At 36.2% G+C, this 22,285-nt stretch overlaps 1 protein-coding gene across 5 annotated transcripts in view; it reads right to left on the reverse strand.

Annotated features, from left to right (window-relative positions):
• The window catches only part of ADGRB3 (adhesion G protein-coupled receptor B3), a 416,394-nt gene that overhangs the window by 80,259 nt on the left and 313,850 nt on the right, over positions 1–22,285 (reverse strand). For all 5 annotated transcript variants that reach the window (XM_010216525.2, XM_088539906.1, XM_088539905.1 and 2 more), the window contains 3 exons: positions 15,743–15,869; positions 13,971–14,074; positions 11,564–11,666 (listed from right to left, as the gene is read on the reverse strand). In XM_010216525.2, coding sequence (XP_010214827.1) covers positions 11,564–11,666; positions 13,971–14,074; positions 15,743–15,869 — 334 coding nt within the window. The remainder of the gene's footprint in view (positions 1–11,563; positions 11,667–13,970; positions 14,075–15,742; positions 15,870–22,285) is intronic.

Raw genomic sequence — 22,285 nt, forward strand, 5'->3', positions numbered from 1 at the left:
ATGGGGGAAAACAAGCTAAAGGTCTGATTGGAAGGGGAAAAAAAATCTGTCAACATATTAAATTGAAAATTTGTTTATGTTGGAAATACTCCCAGAGCTTTAATGATAGGTTTATTTTTATCAGCAACAGTAATAATTATTAATTAATGCTATATTCTCTCAGAGGCCTCTTGGCAAATAAAATGAGTAAATGTAAAATGTTCAGCTTTAAATTACATTTTTAGCATGGATGTCTCCTTCAAAATCTTCCAGACTTAATCCATGTCCACTATGCCCTGGATAATAAGATAGAGCCAACTATCTCTGTAAAGTTCAGCTGGATTCTCTCTGCTCCTCTGCTAGGAATTCCCTTAGCGGTTGCTCTGTGATGTGCACAGATCAGATCCCTGTGCCTGCACAGCCTGCCACTGAAATCAATGCCACCCTTTGCACGCAGAGAAGCCTCCCTGCGCTGAATGTGATGACAGATTTAGATCATTGTGGAGTAGCAATTTCTTTCCAGATACCAGAAGGCACACAGTTTTTTTTTCTATGTTTGGAAACTGGGTAATATCGTATTATGAATTCATTCTTATATCTTAGAAGCTGCTGAAAACAAACATCTCTAGAAGGCCATATAGGAGAGTCAGACCGTCACAGAGGAGTGTTGTAAGTATGAACCTAGCAAGAAGTTTAGAGAAGAAAACTAAGAACTACCCTGAACAGCTACTTGTTTTGTGCTTTCATAAGCTTCTGTTTTTCATTTCCTTTTTTTCCAACACTACTTAGGAGAGCTTCTTCTATAATTTTAAGCTTTTATAACACTCTAGCATGTTTCTGCTCACCAGTTTCTGAGAGAGACAAGTGAATCCAAGTGATTTAAACCAGTCCTGCAAGCTGAAATGTGATGGCAAATTTAATAGCAAAAATCATCAGGACAATGAGCTGAAATTTGCAAAGCTTACATGAGTTATTACTATTTAACAATACTGTATAACACTGAGAGGTCAAGTTATGCTGGATGTGGTATACAGATAGCTTAAATGGAAATTCTACAAAAATGTTTCTTTGGATAAGTAACTTCAAAGTGTTTCTCTGACTTTGTTTTCTTACCATACCTTGTCACTGAATTATTAAAAATTCAATGAACTGAGACCTCCAGGGGCTCAAACACACAATCAAATCATCATGGCATAACAATTGTCAGCTAAGTTATGTGTGCATGATCCTAGCCCATAGCAACTAGAAGACAATGCAATTTGGCTCAGTTCTGATTCATTTCAGGCTTTACATTTGCAACTGGAAAAAAAAAATGTTCACAGGGAATAGTGCTGAAACTTGATAACCTGTTGAACTGTAGTATTTTAATGTTTATCTTAACCCTAAAAGATCTTCAAAATATTTTGAGCATCTATCATAGTAATGCACCTGAAAACTAACTTTTGTGTCTACCCACAATACCCTAGTACATGCTAGTTGGCCTACCAAAGCTAACAATGAACAAGTCATTGAAAAGCGTTCCCTGATCAGTCAAATAATATGAAATTGGTCATATAACTGAAAAATACTGTAAAAAATTTGGGACACCCCTTTTTCCTATCCTTTTAGCACCACTTAGAAAAAATGAGCTTACTAGGTCTGAAAAGTTTCCTTGGAAATAAAAAGCTTAAAATATTTTGCACATTGAAGATAATCTCAAGATTTGAAAGCTTCCTATCTTTAATTGAAAGGCAATCCCCTGCAATTAAAAAAGACGTGTCTTATTGTTTAGTGACTTTGTTTAATTAAGCCAGACATACAGACATATTGTTCAGGTATTTGTGGAATGTGAATAATTCTTCTCATTTAAACTTCAAAAACCTGGCTAGAAACATTTTTTGACTGTTGTTGAGTCCTCTTCCAGAAGGAAAGAAAACTTAAAAAATAATAGAAACAGACACTTGGTAAGGTTTAAAGCTCTTTATGGGTTTCTGGAGAGATTTTATGGGATGAGGTTTATGAATAGCTACACGAGACAAATGGAGTCTAGCAACCATTCTGGTCCATCATTAATGTTGCCTTGGTACTGGGATATGATTCACAGCAAGAGCATTTTTCTTCCATTGTAGTATGACTGCAAAGCTTTGTGAGATCACTCAGTTCAGTGACACGTTATTACTATTCTGTATTTATTTTAAAAGATAAGTAGTACCGAAATGAAGGTTTTACAGCAATAATTAAATTGCTAACACTCGAGCCTGAATTCTGATTGACTTGTCATAAGAGGATATGCAGTAAAAGACAGAGACTTGAAAGCCCTCTTAAATATAAGAAGTGTAAAATCTCAATGCAAATAACAACAGATTTAAAATTAATCCCATCTTTTTTAAGGCCAAGTTTCAATAGCTGTAGGTTCTGACACATTGGGGGTTTTGTTGTTCTGTATAGCTCAGCTAAGCTTGTTAAGGCTTACATTCTCACTGTAAGCCTTCACCTAACTTTAAGTGACATTTGAATAATAATAAACCTATTTCTCTGTCCTTGCTTAAGGAAATTATTTAGCAAATACAGTATAGGTTGAAGATATGACTTTTTATGAAATCAAATTCATAGAGCACAGATTATATGCCATGCTACTAATTAGAGACAGCTATGAAATCACTTACTAATGGAACAACATTTTGTGCCAACCTTATTCATACTTCCTTCCAAATGCTGGACTCCTTGTGCCAGCTATCTTTCAATTTTCTTTAGAAGATAGAGAAATCAACATGTTTTCCATCCTGTTTTTAAACCCAGAAGTCTAGTGCAAACTGAACTTTCTTGACATTTCAGAAATTCTATCAGTTTTAACAGCTTGAGGCCTTGTTATAACAAATATTTAAGTTTCCCTGCAGGGTTTTGAAAAACTCACAATTACATTCATTAAAAATGTCCATGATTACAGCCAAATGCTTCTTAAATTCACAGTTCTCTTCCAACAATTATTTTGAGCACCATTTTATGTTAAATTCCACAAATACCTATTCATTCTTCCACAATGTCAGTTCTATGTAAATTTTTTATAAAACCATCAAAAGAACACAGTTATTGTCAAATTTTTAAGCACCAAGGTTTGATGCCTATGGTATAGTTCATTCAGACACAACAGAAAAAGAATGAATGTCCACGAAAACAAATATAAAAAGATCTTGTTCTAGCAAATACGTAAAACTAGAGGCACCACATGCATTTTATAACAGTACCAAAAGGATTTCTGGGCCCATAATTTTTGGCCCCTTGCCATGTCTGTGGGCTTCTTAATAATCTATGTACCTCTTTCATGACCAAGTCTCCCTGTGATCCAGAGCACCTAACAACTTTGCATCTTCTCTTGATGTAATAAATACCATAGACCATCAGACCATACCTAGTGAATACTAACTTCAACGAGTTCAGCATACAGATTTCTTACTTATAAAGTGAAGACAGGAAAGGAAAGAATTTGTGCATCTATCCTTGTCTTTCCACACGATTTTGGCATCTGCCTAGACTGTGGAGAACCAAGAATCAAACACTTCTCACTTCCCATGACTTCCTATCATCACTCTGTGGAAGAACTGGAAAGTAGGAAGAAACCCTACATTTTCCTATTGAAAACTGGCTACTTGTTCAAAACCTGGCATAAAAGATTCACAGAAAGAAAGAGAGAGAGAGAGAGAGAAAGTGATAAAGAGATAGAGAAAGAAAGAGAGGAGGAGAGAAAAGAGAGAGAGAGAAAGAGAGAAAGAGAGAGAGAAAGAAAGAGAGAGATAAAGAGAGAGAAAGATAGAGAAAGAGAGAAATAGAAAAAGAGAGAAAGAGATAAAGAGAAAGAAAGAAAGAAAGAAAGAAAGAAAGAAAGAAAGAAAGAAAGAAAGAAAGAAAGAAAGAAAGAAAGAAAGAAAGAAAGAAAGAAAGAAAGAAAGAAAGAAAGAGAAAAGATGAAACTCAGTCCTTGCCCCATTATCATTACTATTTCTCCATTCTCAAATATCGAATAAATAAAAACTTCTGTAGGCAGGCACTGGAACCCAGACCTTGATTTTAACATCTGAGAAAAGTTAACATATTACGGGAAGTTAATGCTGTGACTTAAAATCAATCACAAATTTAACAATCTAATAAGATACAGGGTACCTTAACTCACAGTTGCTGAGGGCAGAGCTTCTTGTCTTTGTGGGGCTGTTAGTTTTGACTGCTCAGAGCATCTTGGACTAGTTTGATCAATTTTAGCAAAACATGACTCTCTCTTTATGTTTTTTTTTTCATTTGCTGCAGAAGCAAGAGGGATTCAGGCATAAAAATGAACTGATTCACTAGCAACCTCTGTTTCCAGAACTGAGTGTACTTCAGTGTAACTAACAAACGCAAGCCCCACAGTTCATTTTCATACTGGCTCTTAAGCCATCTCTGAGTGTGATTCTGCCAACTTTTAAACAGTAATGACACTAGAGCTTCAAAGTAAAAATAAATATATGACTAAAGAATACTTCCATACACCAGAATGACGGGATTGCATCCTATAGGTTTCACAGAGTGAAGTAAACAGTGTTAAAGAAAAATCATTTTCTAGTTTTCAATCAAATCCATCCAAGAATCAGATTAATCCAACAGTCATTTTCCTTAAAATACTCTCAATAACTTGACAGCAAGCTTAGGGGACTAAAAAGTTTATCTAGGAGAATACAAGAAGTAGAATGTAACACCATTCAGATAAATCTCAGTGTATGTCAAGGTTAAACTATAGCATATGTTCCTGAACATATGCAGTCACAAGAGGGACTGGTAGAGAAATGCAAATGAAAGCAAGTATATAATCTTATACACTTAATTTATGTTATAGCTATGTGATAGTATTTTTAAAAGACCTTTTGTTTTGTGACAAGTGAATTCAAGTGTTACAAGTGCTTTCTATTGCATTATCTCAGAAATGCATTTTTAATGTATTATTTTACAGTTTTACCATTTTAATGTATTTTTTTATGTCTTACTGTGTTTCTGAATATGTTTTCTTTTATGTTGCAAATTGATTCTGTATCTGCATTCTAAGAAATGGTAATCTACATGGGAAAATCCATGTAGGAATTTCAACCTTCATTTTAGAATAAAAATAACTAAATATCTAAATTCTGCTTGTTACTATTATTTAGATCATTTAGCTCCATGAAGCTATTCCTACGGTACCTTAATTTAAAAATCCTGACACTTAAAAGTTTTTACAGTTTCCTCTCTCTTAAAACTAAGATTATATAACTGAAAGTTGTAAGCAATTAACTGTTCGTAGGCTCATGTACTTCCCATTGACTGCTTTTCTATTTCAACTGGAATTCAACAAACAAACAGAAGAGAAGTGGAAAGAAGGTGTGAATCCCCAAATAGCTGCTTGAATCATCAACAGATTGTATGAAATAATTCAAACGTGTTTCTGAGGGAATGAGCTGTTTTCCTCAGGATTGTGGGGGTGAATTCTAAAAAGGAAAAATCAATTCTAAACAGGTTTTGGAAAAGGAGAAAAAATCCTCCATTTTGGGAACAGTACAGGGTCACCTCACTCAAGTCCTTCTGAGCTATCCTCTTTGCAATGAAATAAGGGCCAGCAGAATCAGAGAATCATAGAATGGCTGAGGTTGGAAGGGACCTCTAGAGATCATCTAGTCCAATACCTAAAGCTCGTGGCACAGGGTCACATCTAGGCGAGTTTTGAAGATCTCCACAGAAGGAGACTCCACAACCTCCCAGGGCAGCCTGTTCAGTGTTGAGCACCAAGCCTTGCACCACAACCCAGAAACGGGAGTGCACTGTGGCTGTGCAATATCCCTCAGTGGACACGTGTGTGTATTTCTGTGCACACATGTGCACACATGTGTGTATTCTCTTTCTCAGAGATGATCCTCTCTGAGAAGCACTTGCAACCCTCTTAAAATCAAAATGCGTGGTTTGTTTAGAAATAGCAAACTGACTGATAAAGTCGATGTGTTTTGAGAAACAGACTGGCAGGCACTTTTAAGAAGAATGTTACCTGCTCCTTTGAGGCAAGTAACAGTAGCATGAATGACAACGTTTACTGATCTTGGGTAAGAAGGATCTGGTCCCAGAGGTTCTCTTGAGAATCTAAGAGTAGGTAGTTAATTCAACTGACGTTAATAGGTTTTGTCGGAACTTGGAACTGTGAAGTAGTGTTGTTAAACGGGCCTGCTCCTTTAATAGTTATTCAGTTAAGCAGGCTCCTCTTCATTTAATTGTTTCTGAGTTCCCAAATACACAGCAGTCAGAGGTGTGTGGCACACTGCACTCTAACTGCTGACCTACTTACTGCTAGATTTCTGTGATGGTTGATGCATATCAGTGACTTTTTCAAACAGCCATTCAAAAAGGTGTTGCACACAAAGAAACGAAAATCAGCACAGAAGGTGTTAATTCGGAAGTTGGGTTCCAGCAAAATCAGAAAGACATATTCGATCAGACTTCAGCTGTTTAAGTGAGTGATATTCCCCTGAGGTTCTCTGGGTAACATCTGAATTATAGAATGGTACTGTTTGGGACAGCAGTCCCAAATTCCTTACTTCCTCCCTGATTTTCTAACACAACCTTAATGCTATGTTAGCATCATTTCTCTGTTCATTCCATCTGCTCTTAAGGCCTCCCCTGCTGTTTCCTAGGAGACGTATTGCCACAACGCCTGCATCTGCAAGGCAGTGGCAGATATGGGACAAGAGACAACATGGTTAGAAGCAGCCTTAGTATCACCTGAACATTTGCAGGGTTCTCAGGGGACTCCTCCATGCACCTCTTCTCGAAACCTAAGGGAGCCCTAATTACACAGACAGCTGCTTCACAGTGCTATTGGAATGTGAAACTGCGGCTTTTCAACCCCTTGCCATACCTATTTGCTTCTTTCAGCCTAAATCCCCTATTTCAGAAAAAAAAAAAAAAGAACACAATGCTTATTTTTGCCCAATTTGATTTCCTACCTAATGAAAAGCCTAATCTTATCACGTACAAAATTCTATAGATTTTTTTTGCTTTTTTTTCCCAACAATTTTATACAAACTAGCAATTATTTCTGTTATGTGCTGTAAGTAGGTGGTCAGGGGGAGTAGATTGAAAATTCCTGCTGTACTCACAATTTTTCAAGGTAAGTCTTAAGAGATTAATTTCAAATGTAATAGCAAGCATAATAGACTGAATGTTGCAATTAGGCAGGGATGCCACAGAATATCAAGGTTGTAAGGTTGTTGTTATATCTTGCCTTGTGCTTTAACATCTTCCCTTGTCTTTCCTTAGTAGGCATACATAAATCTCAGAAGGGGATGAAAAATGTACAAGGGCTCATGACATTTCTAAAAGCATGCCTGTTTTCACAAGAAATCAAACTGCTAAACACATTTAGAAACAGATAATCTGGAAAATAATTAACATTTTCTCATCTGTATAATAGATTCTATTGTTCATTTTAAATTGCTGATTTTAAATTCATTTCTCTTTAAATTCTGCTTTGTTTTCTTCACAGGAAAAATAGGTAAACAGGAATTGTTTACATCATTCAGCTAATGTGTTTTTACTTACGGAATATCTGTGAACAAAACAAGGTATTTTCCAAATGTAGGTGAAAGAATTTATGAAAAAAAATAAATCCGCATAATATTAATCAATAACTTATTGGCAATACACAGTCTACTCATTAAATTGCTACAGAAGCATGATCAAGATTTATAGTTTGGTTGTCAAAAGTCCACATACAGAAGAAATACAACCATTTTTCTTGATGGCAAGAACAACATTAGGAAACAGATAATATAGAAAGAGTTATAGCACTAAGAGGCCTACAAATCACTGATATATATTTCCCTAAATAAAACTGATAACCTCTTCAAAGTAAAAATTAGTGCTTGTGTACACCTTGTAGTATTTCAGAAATAATATTTGAGAAGATTATACATGAAAAGTTGCATTTTTGCTTATTTCAGGAGACTTAATTCCAACACTACAACTTCATATAGTTGAGAAAGGACAATCTTCAGTGCAAGAGTAGCATTTCAGGTCTTCTCAAATTTAAATAAAATTACATGACTAGCAGTTAGCACTGAACAAGTTCTACTTAAGAAAAGAAATCAAGAGGCAGAAAGAAACACTAAAGTAAATTGATATGCTTCTCATCCCTTTTCACACCTAGTAATACAACAACTATACTTAAACAAGAGGTATATTTAATTTCATAAGATTCTGGGAGGTTCAGCCTTCAGTGACCTGTATTTCCAAACAGAATCTAAATGAACAGAAACCTTTCATATACTTTTTAAGAAGCTATTAATAAAAACTCTGCATTTGGACAAGTTTTTGAAGACATGTTAAAACTGCAGAACATTTCTCATCTCTGGCCTTCAATGAAATGCATAACACATTTGCCTGCTTCAACCAAAGAGAATGCAGCATTCAAAATCTCTTAGACTTCACTAGTTCTTCATACACAAAGGAAGCTTTTGTAAAAAAAAAAATCAAGGATATACTCAGCCTTTAAAGAGTAGGGCCATGTAGCTAAGTAGCTATGATGTGCTTAAAACAGAAAGAAAATAACAGAAAACACACACTTCCCCAGACTAAGAGAGTCAGTATTTTTTCCTTGTCAAAAATCTCAATGTGTGCACAAAAACAAACCACAGAAACTTCCTGGAGATGTAATAGCTTTGAAATGAATAAAAGAAGTTGGTGCAGTGTTTTAAGCAGAGAAAAATACAAATTGCAAACAGTGACCAAATGCTCTCTGTTCTAGGCACAAAGTTATTATGCTTAATTTACACACTGCTCAAGTTTACACTGGAGTTCAGCTTCAACAAGATTACAAACTCCCCATTCTCAAATGGAAAATACACACATATAGACCTGAGAAAATTTAAGCTCAAAAGCAATACCAACCAAAACTTGAGAAAGGGAACATTATTCAACTTTGAGAGTCAGCAGAATATCATATGTACACTAGCTATGCGCCCAAGTATTATTGGAATAGTATGGGCATAAAAATGAGCATAGAACAGAATAAATGAAAACTCAAAGTTGCCATATCATATCTCTCCAATTTTCTCTGACATTTTACAAAATCAGAAGTCACCTTTCTGCCACAAAAATCTCCTCAGTCTTTTTTAAAAAAAACTATTTCTGATTAATTGAATATAGCATTGCTCTTGACAAAATATTTACAAAGATTTTTCCCCAAACTTTCAGACTATAAACCACAAAAGGTTTTGATTTCCAGCAAATAATACAAACTCAGAAACAGATCTAAAATGTTTTTCATGTTTAATCGTAATTAGAGGCAGAGCTAAGACTCCCATTTCCAGATATAATTTTCCAACTCAACAAAATGAAAAACAACAATCACAGCAAAACCTACAGATGTCAGTATTGTCTTCTACATCTACAAACTCGAAAGTCAAACACTGGCTTCTTCTGGTCATATGAATTTTGAAAATAAAGAACAAATAATTCAGAAATTCAGTTCAAAGACATCAGATGTCGAATTGCGTGTAAGATTATACCCAGTTATCATTGATTTAATTTGACTAAGCATACGCTAAGCACTGGTTTTGCTGGCCATTTTGTTGATGGTGCATTCTCAGGTTACTCTCTTGGAGCTACAAAATATTCATGTGTCAATGGACGTAACAATAAAAGACTTTTGCTCTGTAACAACCAATATCTTCCTTGTTATAAAAAATGTATTCTGTCTTTGATCCATTAGAGGTACTCCCTGGCTAGCAGCTCCCTGGTGGTACATGTATCAAAAGCAAAATGTGGACTCAAAAGGAAGACAAGTGTTGTAGAATACTTGGTATTTTAAAAACATTCTTTTCAGGCCATATTCAAAATGCAAACTTTGTGATGGCTTATTTTTTTATTATTATGTTAATTACTTCCTCTAAACATCTCATCTTACATTCTCCAAAGAACTGAATATAATATATCTGCACTTTCAGGAGTTGAGGAAGCAGAAACGAGGGAGCTCAGGGAGTTTAAGGTTCATGAAAATGGGCTAGGTTAGGAGAATATCTCAGGTCAGAGATCCCAGAATCAAGCACTGGAGTAAGACTGCCGATATAGCTAAAGAATATGTCACCAATACAACCTGCAACCCTGATTCTAAAGGTGAGGATCTTCCTTAGTCTCTTCTCCTTCCCGTTCTTTTGAACTGTGGAATCCGAACAGCCCTCTACAGTGGCAATGCACACAGTAACCTTCATCTGCCAAAGGATATTTCTCCTTGAAATGCATAATAAAGTAGTGCATATGACCATACATGTTAGCACTGAAATTCCAGAGAGGCCTAACCCTTGTTCTGTCTTCCCCTGTTACGGATGTTTTGAAATTTCTTGCACATTTCTGATTTTTTTCCCTGAATTTTCAGTTGCATAAGTCTTGACAAAATCTGTGGGAACCATACAAGTTTTACAAACTTATATTTTGTTCATTTTCCCCTTTACACACCTTCAAAACTTTAAACTGTATCTTACTTTTAATATATATTTTAAGTTATGTGTTGATAATGATGATGATGTATGTTTTGGTTATGAGTTTCAAATGTCAAGATGTGTGACTCCCACTGAATTTATGAGATTTCTGACTGCTAAATTTCTAAGCACTCATTTGAAGAAAATAAATAATTTACTATGTAAATACCACTAATCTTACAGCAGAATGATGCACTTACTATGTTCAATACTGAACAAATTAGTATGAACAATGCATTCCTGAGTCTAACACAATGGGTGAGAAATTGCTCCACTGACATTTGTTAATTTCAAAACCTAACAGCAATCTATCACATGCCACCTATCCACCAATTATGTTCTATTTTCTATTCAAAGCTAATATGTAGCTATAATTAACTTTAAACAACTACTCATTATCACTTCTAAAAGTTCCTGGCACCACTAAGTACTGGGTGATGCCTTGAAACACTGACACAGCCCTGCTTTTCAGGAAAGGGACAAATGACAACCACTTTCAGAAAGAGCCTGAAAACAGACTACTAAAAAATCAGCAATATATCTCTAAGTAAGGACTGCAAAATTATTACTTTCATGTACCCACATCAATCAGATATTAGCACTTCTACCTCTGCACAGAATCCAGCCAGCCTTATTATGATGTCTGTGTACGCACATTTTCAAGAGTAGTACTCTAACTTCTAAGTAATTTCTAGTTGTCTTTCGAGTACTAGTGTGTTAATAAAAAGACAAAAAAAAAAAACACTGTACCACAATCTTATTACAACTATTATAATGAACCAGAATTTCTGCTTTTGATGTTTCAAGTCTTTGAACTTCTTTGCTTTGAAATTTAGTTATAAAACATACAAGTCTACCACAGAGAACACAGCTTATCCAGAGGGAACAATACTGAAAGGGATTTTTGGAAGGGAAAAAATGATTAGGAAAGACATTAAATATTTTCCTTTGCCTGCTAATATTTTACCAAAAGTCCCAAATCCTATGAGTATAGAACTAAACATATGTAATTATTTTAAGATAAACACAAATGAAACAAAAATATCAGTATTTAAATGAGAATGTGATACAATCTATCTTACCTTATTATGTGTCTGAGTTTGTCCAACCAGGATAAGGATATTTGATGAGATAATAGACAGGCAGAAATTGATCAGAATTATTGACCTCTCAGATCTGATGTACCTGTGGAAATAAACAAATAATGGGTAAAATTCTTCTGAAAGGAAAGCAAGAAGTATATCATTCAAAGCTTTAATGAAATATTTGGATAGTTTGGAGGTACTCTAAAAGGTGAGCACTCTGTTTCAAGTGCTCAAAGAGAATGTCAGTAAGTTATCATATTACAAACAAAAGAACTATGATATTTTGATAGATATTCTACATTTCCCTCAGTATTCTAACACAGTTTAGCAAAGATTCTACTAATGCTTCTTTTAAATCTATTGGCAAGATTGTTCTGATATCACACTGATAACAGGATTTCATGTGTTCATAAGTAACTTCTAAAGCTTCCTCCTCATCTCTGTGAATGTCCACAGGTAGCATTGACCAGATATAATGACCAACTTCAGCAGAACTATTTTTTCTGTGAGCAGAATGCCACAATGCCACAGGCTGGTTCATGACATTGCATCAGTGCATTCTCAAACACATTACTGGGATAACTATAAATTCATCCTGAAGATAAAATACATTAACAGAATAATTTGTATGAAAAAACAATAATATCTTGAGGTAGTATCTACATCTTCATAAGACTTAATGTTTGTATAGAAAGTTATTAATGATAGAAGTAAGAATCACACATTTTCTTTTTCTAGCTTACCATATTCATTTTGCAAGTATGCTTGGGATTAAAAAGCACAAATACTCTTATCACCTACTTCCTTACAAGATGCAAACATTCTCATTTTGCTACATACAACCTTTTATATGCTGCAGCACAGAGAGAGAAAGATGTTTCAAGTCAAGTACCTTACTGACCTGAATTTCAGAGTTGCTAATCATTATTGTTGGCCACTAAAAGTAAACAAAAGTTAAAGGTGACCAGTTCTTCTGAAAATCACAGAATTACAGTTTTTTTTCTTTCTTTCTTTTTTTTTTTTTTTTTTAAATAAGAAGACAAAATAGCCCCGGTACAGCAATCTACGTTTTTCCTAAAAATGCAACTGTGTTGCATGTATACAACTGTATGTGTTGCAAACAAACACACAAAGTGTCTGTGTCTACACACTCAGTATGCTGTTACTTTTGTTCTCTTAATGCACTGGAGCCAGATCCTGACATGGAGCATGCAGGATCTGTAAAGGATCTTAGTGAATAAAAGCTGGCTGCATAGAGTACTCCAGAAGACCAGTAGCTCATAGCATTAAGTCAGTCTAGAAAGACTTTTAACTTTTCTGCCACTTCGCTAGTGTTAGCCCTTATACACTGTCAATAGTATACAGTAAATACTGGAGGAAAATGAAAATGAACAGGAAAAAGAAGAGGAAGGAGAAGAGGAGAGGAGATGGAGGAGTGAAAATTATTTAAACTAATATTTAATCTATTTTTCAGGTTCAAATTTTCAACTGGGATGTCAAAACAACAAACCACAAAAGGTGGCTCACACATATCACTTCGGTCATATAATTTCTTATGAACACACCCTCTCATTCAAACAGAATGTGGGTGTTCCTAGGCCTAAAAATGGATAGAGGGTAAAAATAATCAATTTCCACCCCGTTATCCCTCCTTAGTTTATAAAAATAAGCAGTGAATCATATATATAAGTTCCATTGTCTATTATCTTTCAGTGCAAGAGGGTGGGTCATGATGTGCTCTCAAGAAACTTGTTTGATGCAAATTTTGAATGGGTTGAATGAACAACAGGCCACTCAGCGATCATTCTACTCTTAAAACCTCTTGCTGATAGAACACTAAGATTTATCCTTTTTTTTTTTTTCCCAAGGAGGTCCTTCTCATCATATAGCCTTTTCTCAGCTTACAATCACAAGTAACTTTATGTCTACTTTATGGTCTACACTAAAATTTATAGTAGAAATGAATAAACTCTCACTAAAAAGCACAGATGATTGAACCTCCCTAAATCAGAAACTTGAGACACTTATACACACCATTTTAGTCAAATGAAAATTTCAGTTTATAATGTAAATGGAGAAAAAGCAACCTAAAAATAGAGTAAAAATATTACATCAAATACAGGAATTGAGTAACAGATATCTTGTAATGAGTCCTGTAAAATGTTTATTTTTGCACTGAAAGAGCAATATTACTCAGATTGGAGAGGGAAAGAGAAGAGTGGGATATACTGTCACCGGTAGGCCAAAAGAGAGAAACTGATCAATCACATCAACAATCAAAGCATGCAGTGCATTTTGATTTTTTTCGCCAATAAGAAATGTTGCATCTAATAGTCTCTTGAACTTTTATTTCAACTAAAAATAATCACATAATCACATTCAATTTTATAAATCCATTACCCACCTCCATAGCGCTGCATAGACAACTGCCAGGGTGATCAAGGCCAAGCATGAAAGACCACTGCCTACTATTAGGGTTACTGAGGGTGTACCAGATGATTCCATGATCTGTAGGTTACAAAAAAAAAAAAAAACCATGACGGAAAACCATCCTCCAGAAATCAAATCACCAGGTCAAAATACAACAAAACAAAGCAAAAAAAAGCAATGAAAGCAAAATGATTAAAATAGCCACTGTATCACAGATAGCTTCATTAATATTACTTATGAAGCAGATATCAACTTAATCCCCAAACTGATCCATGTACATCTCTGAGATTTGTTTAATTATTGATATGCTCCCCAGAGGCTTTTGAGCTTTAAAATGTCTAATAATACTTGCATAATATTTTGCAAGCTAAAGCAAGTAGTTATATTACAATGTTACAGGAGACTATGACATTAGTAAAGTTTAAAGTAATCCCTGGCTAATATTAATTAAAAGATGTATTTCTCTTGAGAAATAGCAATATTTGAAATTGTATATTAAACAACTTGATTTGACTATAATATCAAAGATCATCAACTCATTTGTCTCAGAATTTGATTCATACTTCTTGCAGAATTACCAAACTTTCTGACTTTCAGTAACTTTAACTTCAATCCACTGTTCTCCCACACTTAGTTTTCTTGGGCCTCTGATCATCTAGAAGGAATGGCAAGATATCTATGGCAACAATAGTATAAGCTCTCCATAAAGAAGTTAGAAATCTAGAAATATTTTATTTATATCCAGTGTATTAATAAAAAATGAAAATAAATGACCTTGAAAACAAGCTAGCTTTCCTTGCCATAAAATAAACTATTATTCTCAGACATCAGTATCTTCCCTTTGTGTATATATCTGTACAGGTTTTAAAGTAGACCTGATATTTGCTAACACATATGCAAAGATTTAGACCTAAAAGTTTGAAAGGATATCGTTCCCATTTAAAGCCTTAGGGATGTATTGCAAAATGCATTTTATCAAGATACCTTTTGTTAACCAATGAAATAAGATTAATGTACTTTTAGGCCAGATTTTAGGCAGAAAGTAACATTTTATGTCAACCACTTTCTCCCAAACTGATCTACTTTGCTGTACAAAGAGTCTGATGCTACACTTCTCAAACCAGGAAGATGAAATTAAGGTCTTAACAGGATAACTTCACAAATACTTCTTTTTTCAGCTATTTTACATTCTGTTATACTAAGAATGGCTGCTTATGCACTTGATGTTCCCTCTTTTTTGTGAAAACTTGATTATTTTTCTTACATCATGTCAACAGACTACATAAAAAATCTGTGCTGAAAATGTCCAATGCAGATCTGCAATCTGTTTAACTACAGTATCTAGGGTTTACATACCAAGAGCAATAATATAGCCCTGTACATTCCCCTGAAAAGCCTTGCAGTATTTACAAAGCTTGTTAAGTTGATATTTATTCAATACAAAAGTTTTCAACACATTTGCATCACAATCAGACAGCTTTCTGGGGAAAAAAATCAAAGTTTGAGGATATGCAAAATGCATTAGGGTTTAGTTATATCGGAGAATCTGAAATTCATTTTTCTGAGCCACTATAGACACCAAGAGACCAGCAATATTTGCCTACCTGGGATATTAAGCAATTCCTCATCAAAACAACTGAAATATAGCTGGGAGGAAAGCTTGACCAGCCGCCCCCCCGCACACACAGACACAGACACTACCGCCTTTTGCATAAAATCTGCTTTCCCCCCCTCTTTGTTACTTACTATTTCTCTAGGTTGCTGAGCCAAAATGGCGAAGGTAGAGAGACGATCACATAAGCATTTCGTATGGGATGCATCGGTAAGCACAGTTTTACATCCCTGGGTGGACCAGGTTCCCAAAGAGTCGTTCCTGCAAAGAAGAGAGGGGGGGGGGGGGGAAAAAAAAAAAAAAAAAAAAAGATAATTACGTCTGACGGACAATTCCGCGAGGAGGCAACGCAGTTTAATCGAGAGGAGAGTGCGGGGTAGTTCCCGGACGGCGGAGATGTACTTGTTGTGGGCGAGCACCGGCTCCCGCGGCGCCCGCCGCGCAGCGCGGCGGCAGCGGGCGCGGCGCGGAGCTGTCCGGCCCCGCGGTGGTGCTGAACACGCGGCGGCAGCGGAGCTGTCCGGCCCCGCGGTGGTGCTGAACACGCGGCGACAGCGGAGCTGTCCGGCCCCGCGTGGTGCTGAACACGCGGCGGCAGCGGAGCTGCCCGGCCCCGCGTGGTGCTGAACACGCGCGGCAGCGGAGCTGCCCGGCCCCGCGCTACTGCTGAACACGCGGCACCCGCGGAGCTGCCCGGCCCCGCGGTGCTGCTGAACACGCGGCGCGGCGCGGAGCCCCGCCAGCCGCGGCAGCAGCTGCCTCCTGCGCTGCCAGCCACCTCCGAGCCTCACCAGAGAACTGCGAAAAACTCATCAGGGGAAGAGGGGGAGGCTTTTTTTCTTTCCTTTCCTTTCTTTTCCTTTCCTTTCCTTTCCTTTCCTTTCCTTTCCTTTCCTTTCCTTTCCTTTCCTTTCCTTTCCTTTCCTTTCCTTTCCTTTCCTTTCCTTTCCTTTTCTTTCCTTTCCTTTTTTTTTTTTTTTTTTTTTTTTTTTTTCCCTTTTCTTTTCATACCGGTTCTGTTTCAAGCCCTTTAACAAACAAACAAACAAATAAATAAATAAAATTAAAAATTGACTGTCACTAGCTGTAGTGTCTCTTTTTCCTCTCTCTTTCCTTTTTCTTTTTCTTTTCCTTTTTTTTTTTTTTTTTTTTTTTTCCTCCCTCATGTGTGTGTGCTACTTTAAGGGCAGATGGCTCTGAAACGTCTGCCTGCATTATGCCATTTGGACTAGGAGATGCCACATCTTCTGTACCGATGGCTATTTTTTTTTTCTGAGATTATTTATTTATTCATTTGTGTGTGCATGTGTGTGTGTGCGTGTGTGCAGTTGTTGCTTTTAGTGATCAGTCTTGGAAATTTCACCCTGGAAACGGCAGCATCAGATCCCTCCAATTCTTGCCTTAGCTCCAGCAGAGGGGTGGATTTCAGTACAGCAGCACACAACATCACCAAAGACACACACGAGTTCACCCTCCAGACCTCACTTAGTCAACTCGCCTTTCCCTAGCTCCCTCCCCCTTCCCAATTTCTTTCTCTTGGGGTGGCAGCGCCACACTAACCCCAAGCCAAAATGATCCCTTGCTGGCACTTTTCACCAACCGCCCCTAAACAAAACAAGATGATTAACACAGCCCCCGAATTCAATTAGACATTCAATATGCTAATGCAAGGTCTGAAACCCACCCCAGCAGAACAATAAAAATGGTATCGACCCACGTTTTCTTTGTGCCGGCAGGCAAAGGGAGAAGGAGAGACAAAAAAATCCTCTCTCCTTTTTATCTGAGCTGCAAAGGGGGCAAAGATCTCTATAGGAAAAAGGGCGTGGGGGACACTCTCAACTAATCAAATCCATTATGGTTACATATTGTTGTGTTTAGAGAAAAACAGCTGGTCTTTTCTTTTTTTCCTCTCCTTTCATGTCTAGGGAGCAATCGCAGGGACTCTGCTGTCAGCAGCAGTGCCTGTGCTGTCAATTTCTGTCAATTTCACCTCAGGTCACTAAATGACTTGAAAAAACAAAAAGGAGGGTGGAAGATACAAGGAGGCGAAATAATAATTTCCAGTCACTCTGATCACCCTTTTTTCACCTCTTCTGCCTCGCTAACCCACATTTCTGAGTGATTTTATATGCCAGGGCCTTCATGCAAAGACAATTTGTTATCCCAGAGTGCAGCTCGCCCCAGCCCACCTCAGCATTTTGCACCACTTGCTTTTGAACACACAACAGATGTTAACCCTTACAAGCTGTTGTCTTCAGAACAGTGTCCTGTAATAAAACAAACACAGCAACCGAGGGAAATAAGTGAGAGAAAACAATCAATTTGTTCAAGCCTCTAAAAATATTAGCTTTCCTTCACAAATTTTCTATTTCAGAGAGTCACATACTAAACCAATATCTGCTTTGAATAATATAGTTACACATTCCAAATTTGGAAACATTATCTTCTGGCTAACCTAACCAATCTATTTTATTAGATTTCCTATCTGTTATCTTATTGTGACACACAGTTAAGGCTAAACTAAATGCGTTTATCTGAGCTGATGAAATATTAAAGAATGACAGCTTAAGAGAAATTGATTTTTTTTTAAAAAAAGAATGGTATTATTCATGCTGAGGGTAAGACCTAATATGTTGAATTTAACCTATGCTGAAAAATACTGTACACACAATGCACCTAATCGGCACCAAACCCTTGTAGATGGTGATCAATGCATAGAGTTTGACAAGTTCTGAGTAGACAAGTAGACAAGATAGACAACTACACAAACCAGTTTTATTAAAACAAAACCGTCACAATTCTAATATCATTTACAATAGTAAAAGTTAAGAGTAGTCTACCATGTTTAAAGGGGTTCATTCTATCCTTCAGTTTGCTCACCTGAATGCAAAATTTAAGTCACACATTATCTGAACAATTTACTGTAACTCCACAACAGTCAGTGTTATGAATGCACTACATATTTTGGAAAATTATGTAATTAGAGTTGAAAATCCAGGGATTAAATATGGCCCATCTCTCATTTCTAATCAGTGCATTTGTAAAAAAACTCACTAATAAATATACTTGTAGACTCCTGGGAATGACTGACAGCAACTATGAAGAATTTTGCACTAATCCGTGAAGGAGATGGAATAATGAGCAGAATCCAGAGGAAAAGTGCAACTGTAATTTGTTACATGGTACTCATGCCTACTGAAATGAAATGCATCATTACTTATTCACTCAGAAATAGCGGCCTTTTTGGCTTGCTTTTTGAAGTTTAGTCAGAATTTTAAAATTAGCTGGTATAAAAACAGTATTTGGTTTTACACATAAGTCAAGTAAGGAATGGAAACATGAAGTTAAAATGGATGTACTACACCCAGCATACCTCACTGCTAAGCTTTACATCAGGTCCTTCATCTATGATCTGTCCTGCTTATAAGACATCCTTTCTGGGACAGTGAGAAGCTATCCCATATACCGAAGTTTCATTCCTTTTTCATGTGATTTTCTTTGAATGTGTGGCTAAAGGTTGACAGTTATCATATGAATATGCAAAAGGCATCTATTCTTCCTATGGACATTTCCAGTTATATAGGAAAAATATCAAATTGACAACGCGTAGAAAATAGAGATGTAAATTCATGCCCATTATTGGCAATTCTGTACTATTCCACTGAGCTTCAGATGATTTAATCAACCTGGCAGGATTCCCATGATATAAGCAAAGGAATTCCCAGGAAGCATAGATTCACCATTGCAGATCCTGTGTCATCCTGCAGCTGATGCATTATTACAGCCAGGGAAATAAATGTAAGTTGGATGTAATTTGGCCTCCAGATCTCTGCCTTGAATGTCATAAGCACTCAAGATCCCCAATTCCAACATTTGTCTCTGAGTGTGTCCTTCATGGAGCTTTTTCAGAGCCAGAAAAATGCAAGAGTGTCTTCTCAGGCCTGCTTTTGAAATTAATGTAAACCTTTTAGTTCTAATCAAGGACTGAGAACACACTGTGGAAGAAAAATGATGGTCAAATGAAGAACAGAACAGTATTTTAATCATATATGATACAGTAGAAATAACACAATTCTCACTATTTAGTAATGTAGTATGCAATGCTGCATGACGTACAAGTGATGTTCACTACTGAAATCAATGACACAACTGTTTCATATATTGAAATGGAGGTGTTGTTTATAGGATAAGAGTATTTTTGCAGAATAAAAGATTCTGCAAAGATTGGCAGGCACAACTGTCATTCTGTTACAGACTGAAGATCAAGCTACATTTGACATGTTAGCAATTGCACTTCACTTTTCATGATTTTTCTTGGTCTCGTGGTATAATGTACTACTGACTATTGACATATTTTGTTAAAATTAATAATATACACATCTTACTAATTTCTTGTTTTTGTCCATTTCTACTCAGTGATGGATAAAAATCCACTGTGACACTGCTGTCAAAACCAATCTCTTAGTAATGGACCTATCACATAATGTGCCCTACATTCTCAGTTTACTTTGAGGAATTTTAAGCAATGACAGTTATTTATTTATTTATTTAGCCAGAAAAACTCTGAGACAGGAAAAAACAGGAAGAACATTATTATGGAGAAGGATATTGACTGTTTATTCCAAAAGAGTTAGCACCCTGGCTGTTTGCATTTGCTCCTGGTATACTTTAGCAATTTATTTCATGACTGATATCTGTACTTTAAGTAGGAGGAGGAACCTTTTGAATCACCATCTGCACTGTTGCATTAATTAAAAAAAAAAAAAAAAAAAAACAACGAAAGAAAGCAGAGTACTCAGATGTTAGGAAATTATAATATGAATGCTCCTCAGGTAATCTGCTTTTTGGGTGTGTGCATTATCATACATTTATTCTTTTAAGCTACCTACTGTTTCTCTTTTAGGGACAGACTTCAGTTTCCAACTCTCAGTAAAGAACGACATATAATGATGACAAGGAAGGGAAAGTGCAGACAACATTAGAACTTTTTAGCCTAGTAAACGATAGGAAATATGCTCATGATTTTTACGAGTAGCAGATTATACACATCATTGTGCCTGTTAAGATATGCTTGCTGGCACATTAGTGAAGATAAAGTCCTTCCAACACCTGCTTACTTCTTTACACCTGGACTCCAAATCCCAGGAAAGCCATAGGGAGGCTCAACTACCAGAGTATCTTATGCCTGTTTCCAGTTGGGCATGTCCCTATGCCTAAGACATGACCTAGCCCTTCGTATGCATAATTTAGACTGTGATCAATCTTACCCCTACCAGCAGTGTATGGCAACATCTGGCCCAACACATTTTTTTCTAACACTAAAAGGAGAAAAAAAAAAAAAAAAAAAAGAAGAAGAAGCTGGAAGCAAACCCTGGGCATAATAATGGCCCACATAAAAACATTGTTTAATGAAGTATTCTTCACCCTGAAATTGTCAATTTGATTAACATTGTCTTCAGGCTTTTATCCCTTGTGATATTTAGAAAAGCTCATGTAGGAAATCATGGACATGAAAAGGAACAGAATGGACAAAAATAACTTTCTCATGACTACATGTCTAAAATACTGAAAAGGTCCAGAAAGGATCTTTGAATTTGTGCGATACCAGAAGAAAAACCTAGCTGACCTATATCCTACAATTGGATCTCCCACTCCCACAGTACTGGGAGAGTTTAGTTTTCCCTAAAGATACGGCCAGTTTCCCACCAAGAAAAATCAAAATCAACTGTTTTTCTTCATTAACGTTCTTGTGACTATTTTTTTTCGACCAAAAAAAAAAATGGTAGAAATCCTTGAAAAACCTTTTTTTCTCATTAATCTTTACATAAAAATTGATTTTTTTTTTGGTAAAACAAATGTGTATCTGGGCTGGAGAATAAGTTTTAGTCCAATGGGATTTAAAACAGATGAGATATTAAATGCTTAAAATTTGACTTGTAACAGAACATCACAGTAATAAGTAAATGTTAGTTATTAGATACAATCTAATAATCTCCAACCTGTAGCAAAGTCCTTAAGAAGACAAAAAAAAATGCTGTGACTGTCATTTCTACTATTTATAAATGATTCACATAAAAGCAAGCTGTAAAAGTTAGGATTAATGCTTGATTGAGAGGAATACTTTGCTCTTTATAGCTTTCCTGTTCATGCAATACAAGTAATACTCTGTATGTTTAAACTATAGGGTGAATATGCTTCCCTACCACTGGAGTAAAAAGAAAACCCGTCTTAGGAAGAAATGATATGAAAAAATGCGATGAGATAAACATGAGGAATTTCCTTTCTCCTATTACATAACTCTTAATTATGGATATTTATGGATATAACACAGGCCTATCAATATTAGAGTTACATGATCTGATCGTGGTTTTGTGTAACAATAGACAAACTGACAAACTACAGTCATCCTGTTGTATTTCTGTTATTTAAGGGACAGTGAAGGGACACTGGAGAAAGAGCACTCTTTAAAAAAAAAAGATTGCAGAGAAACTCTCCTAGGAGTTTTGGTACACCACAAAAATCAAGGAAATTAATCGGCTTTCCATAGTTTCACCTCTATCTGACCCTTGTACATGTTCATAGAAAAAGCAGCAGAAAGGTCAATATAGGGCTTTCCTGCTGTCAGTATGGGTTTTACATGTTAAAAAAGAATGCAGGTTATCAGGATAACCTGCTTT

The sequence above is a fragment of the Tinamus guttatus genome, unplaced genomic scaffold (assembly GCF_059628265.1).
Source record: "Tinamus guttatus ecotype Peru unplaced genomic scaffold, ASM5962826v1 Tinamus_guttatus_pri_ptg000051l, whole genome shotgun sequence".
NCBI classification, from domain to species: domain Eukaryota; kingdom Metazoa; phylum Chordata; class Aves; order Tinamiformes; family Tinamidae; genus Tinamus; species Tinamus guttatus.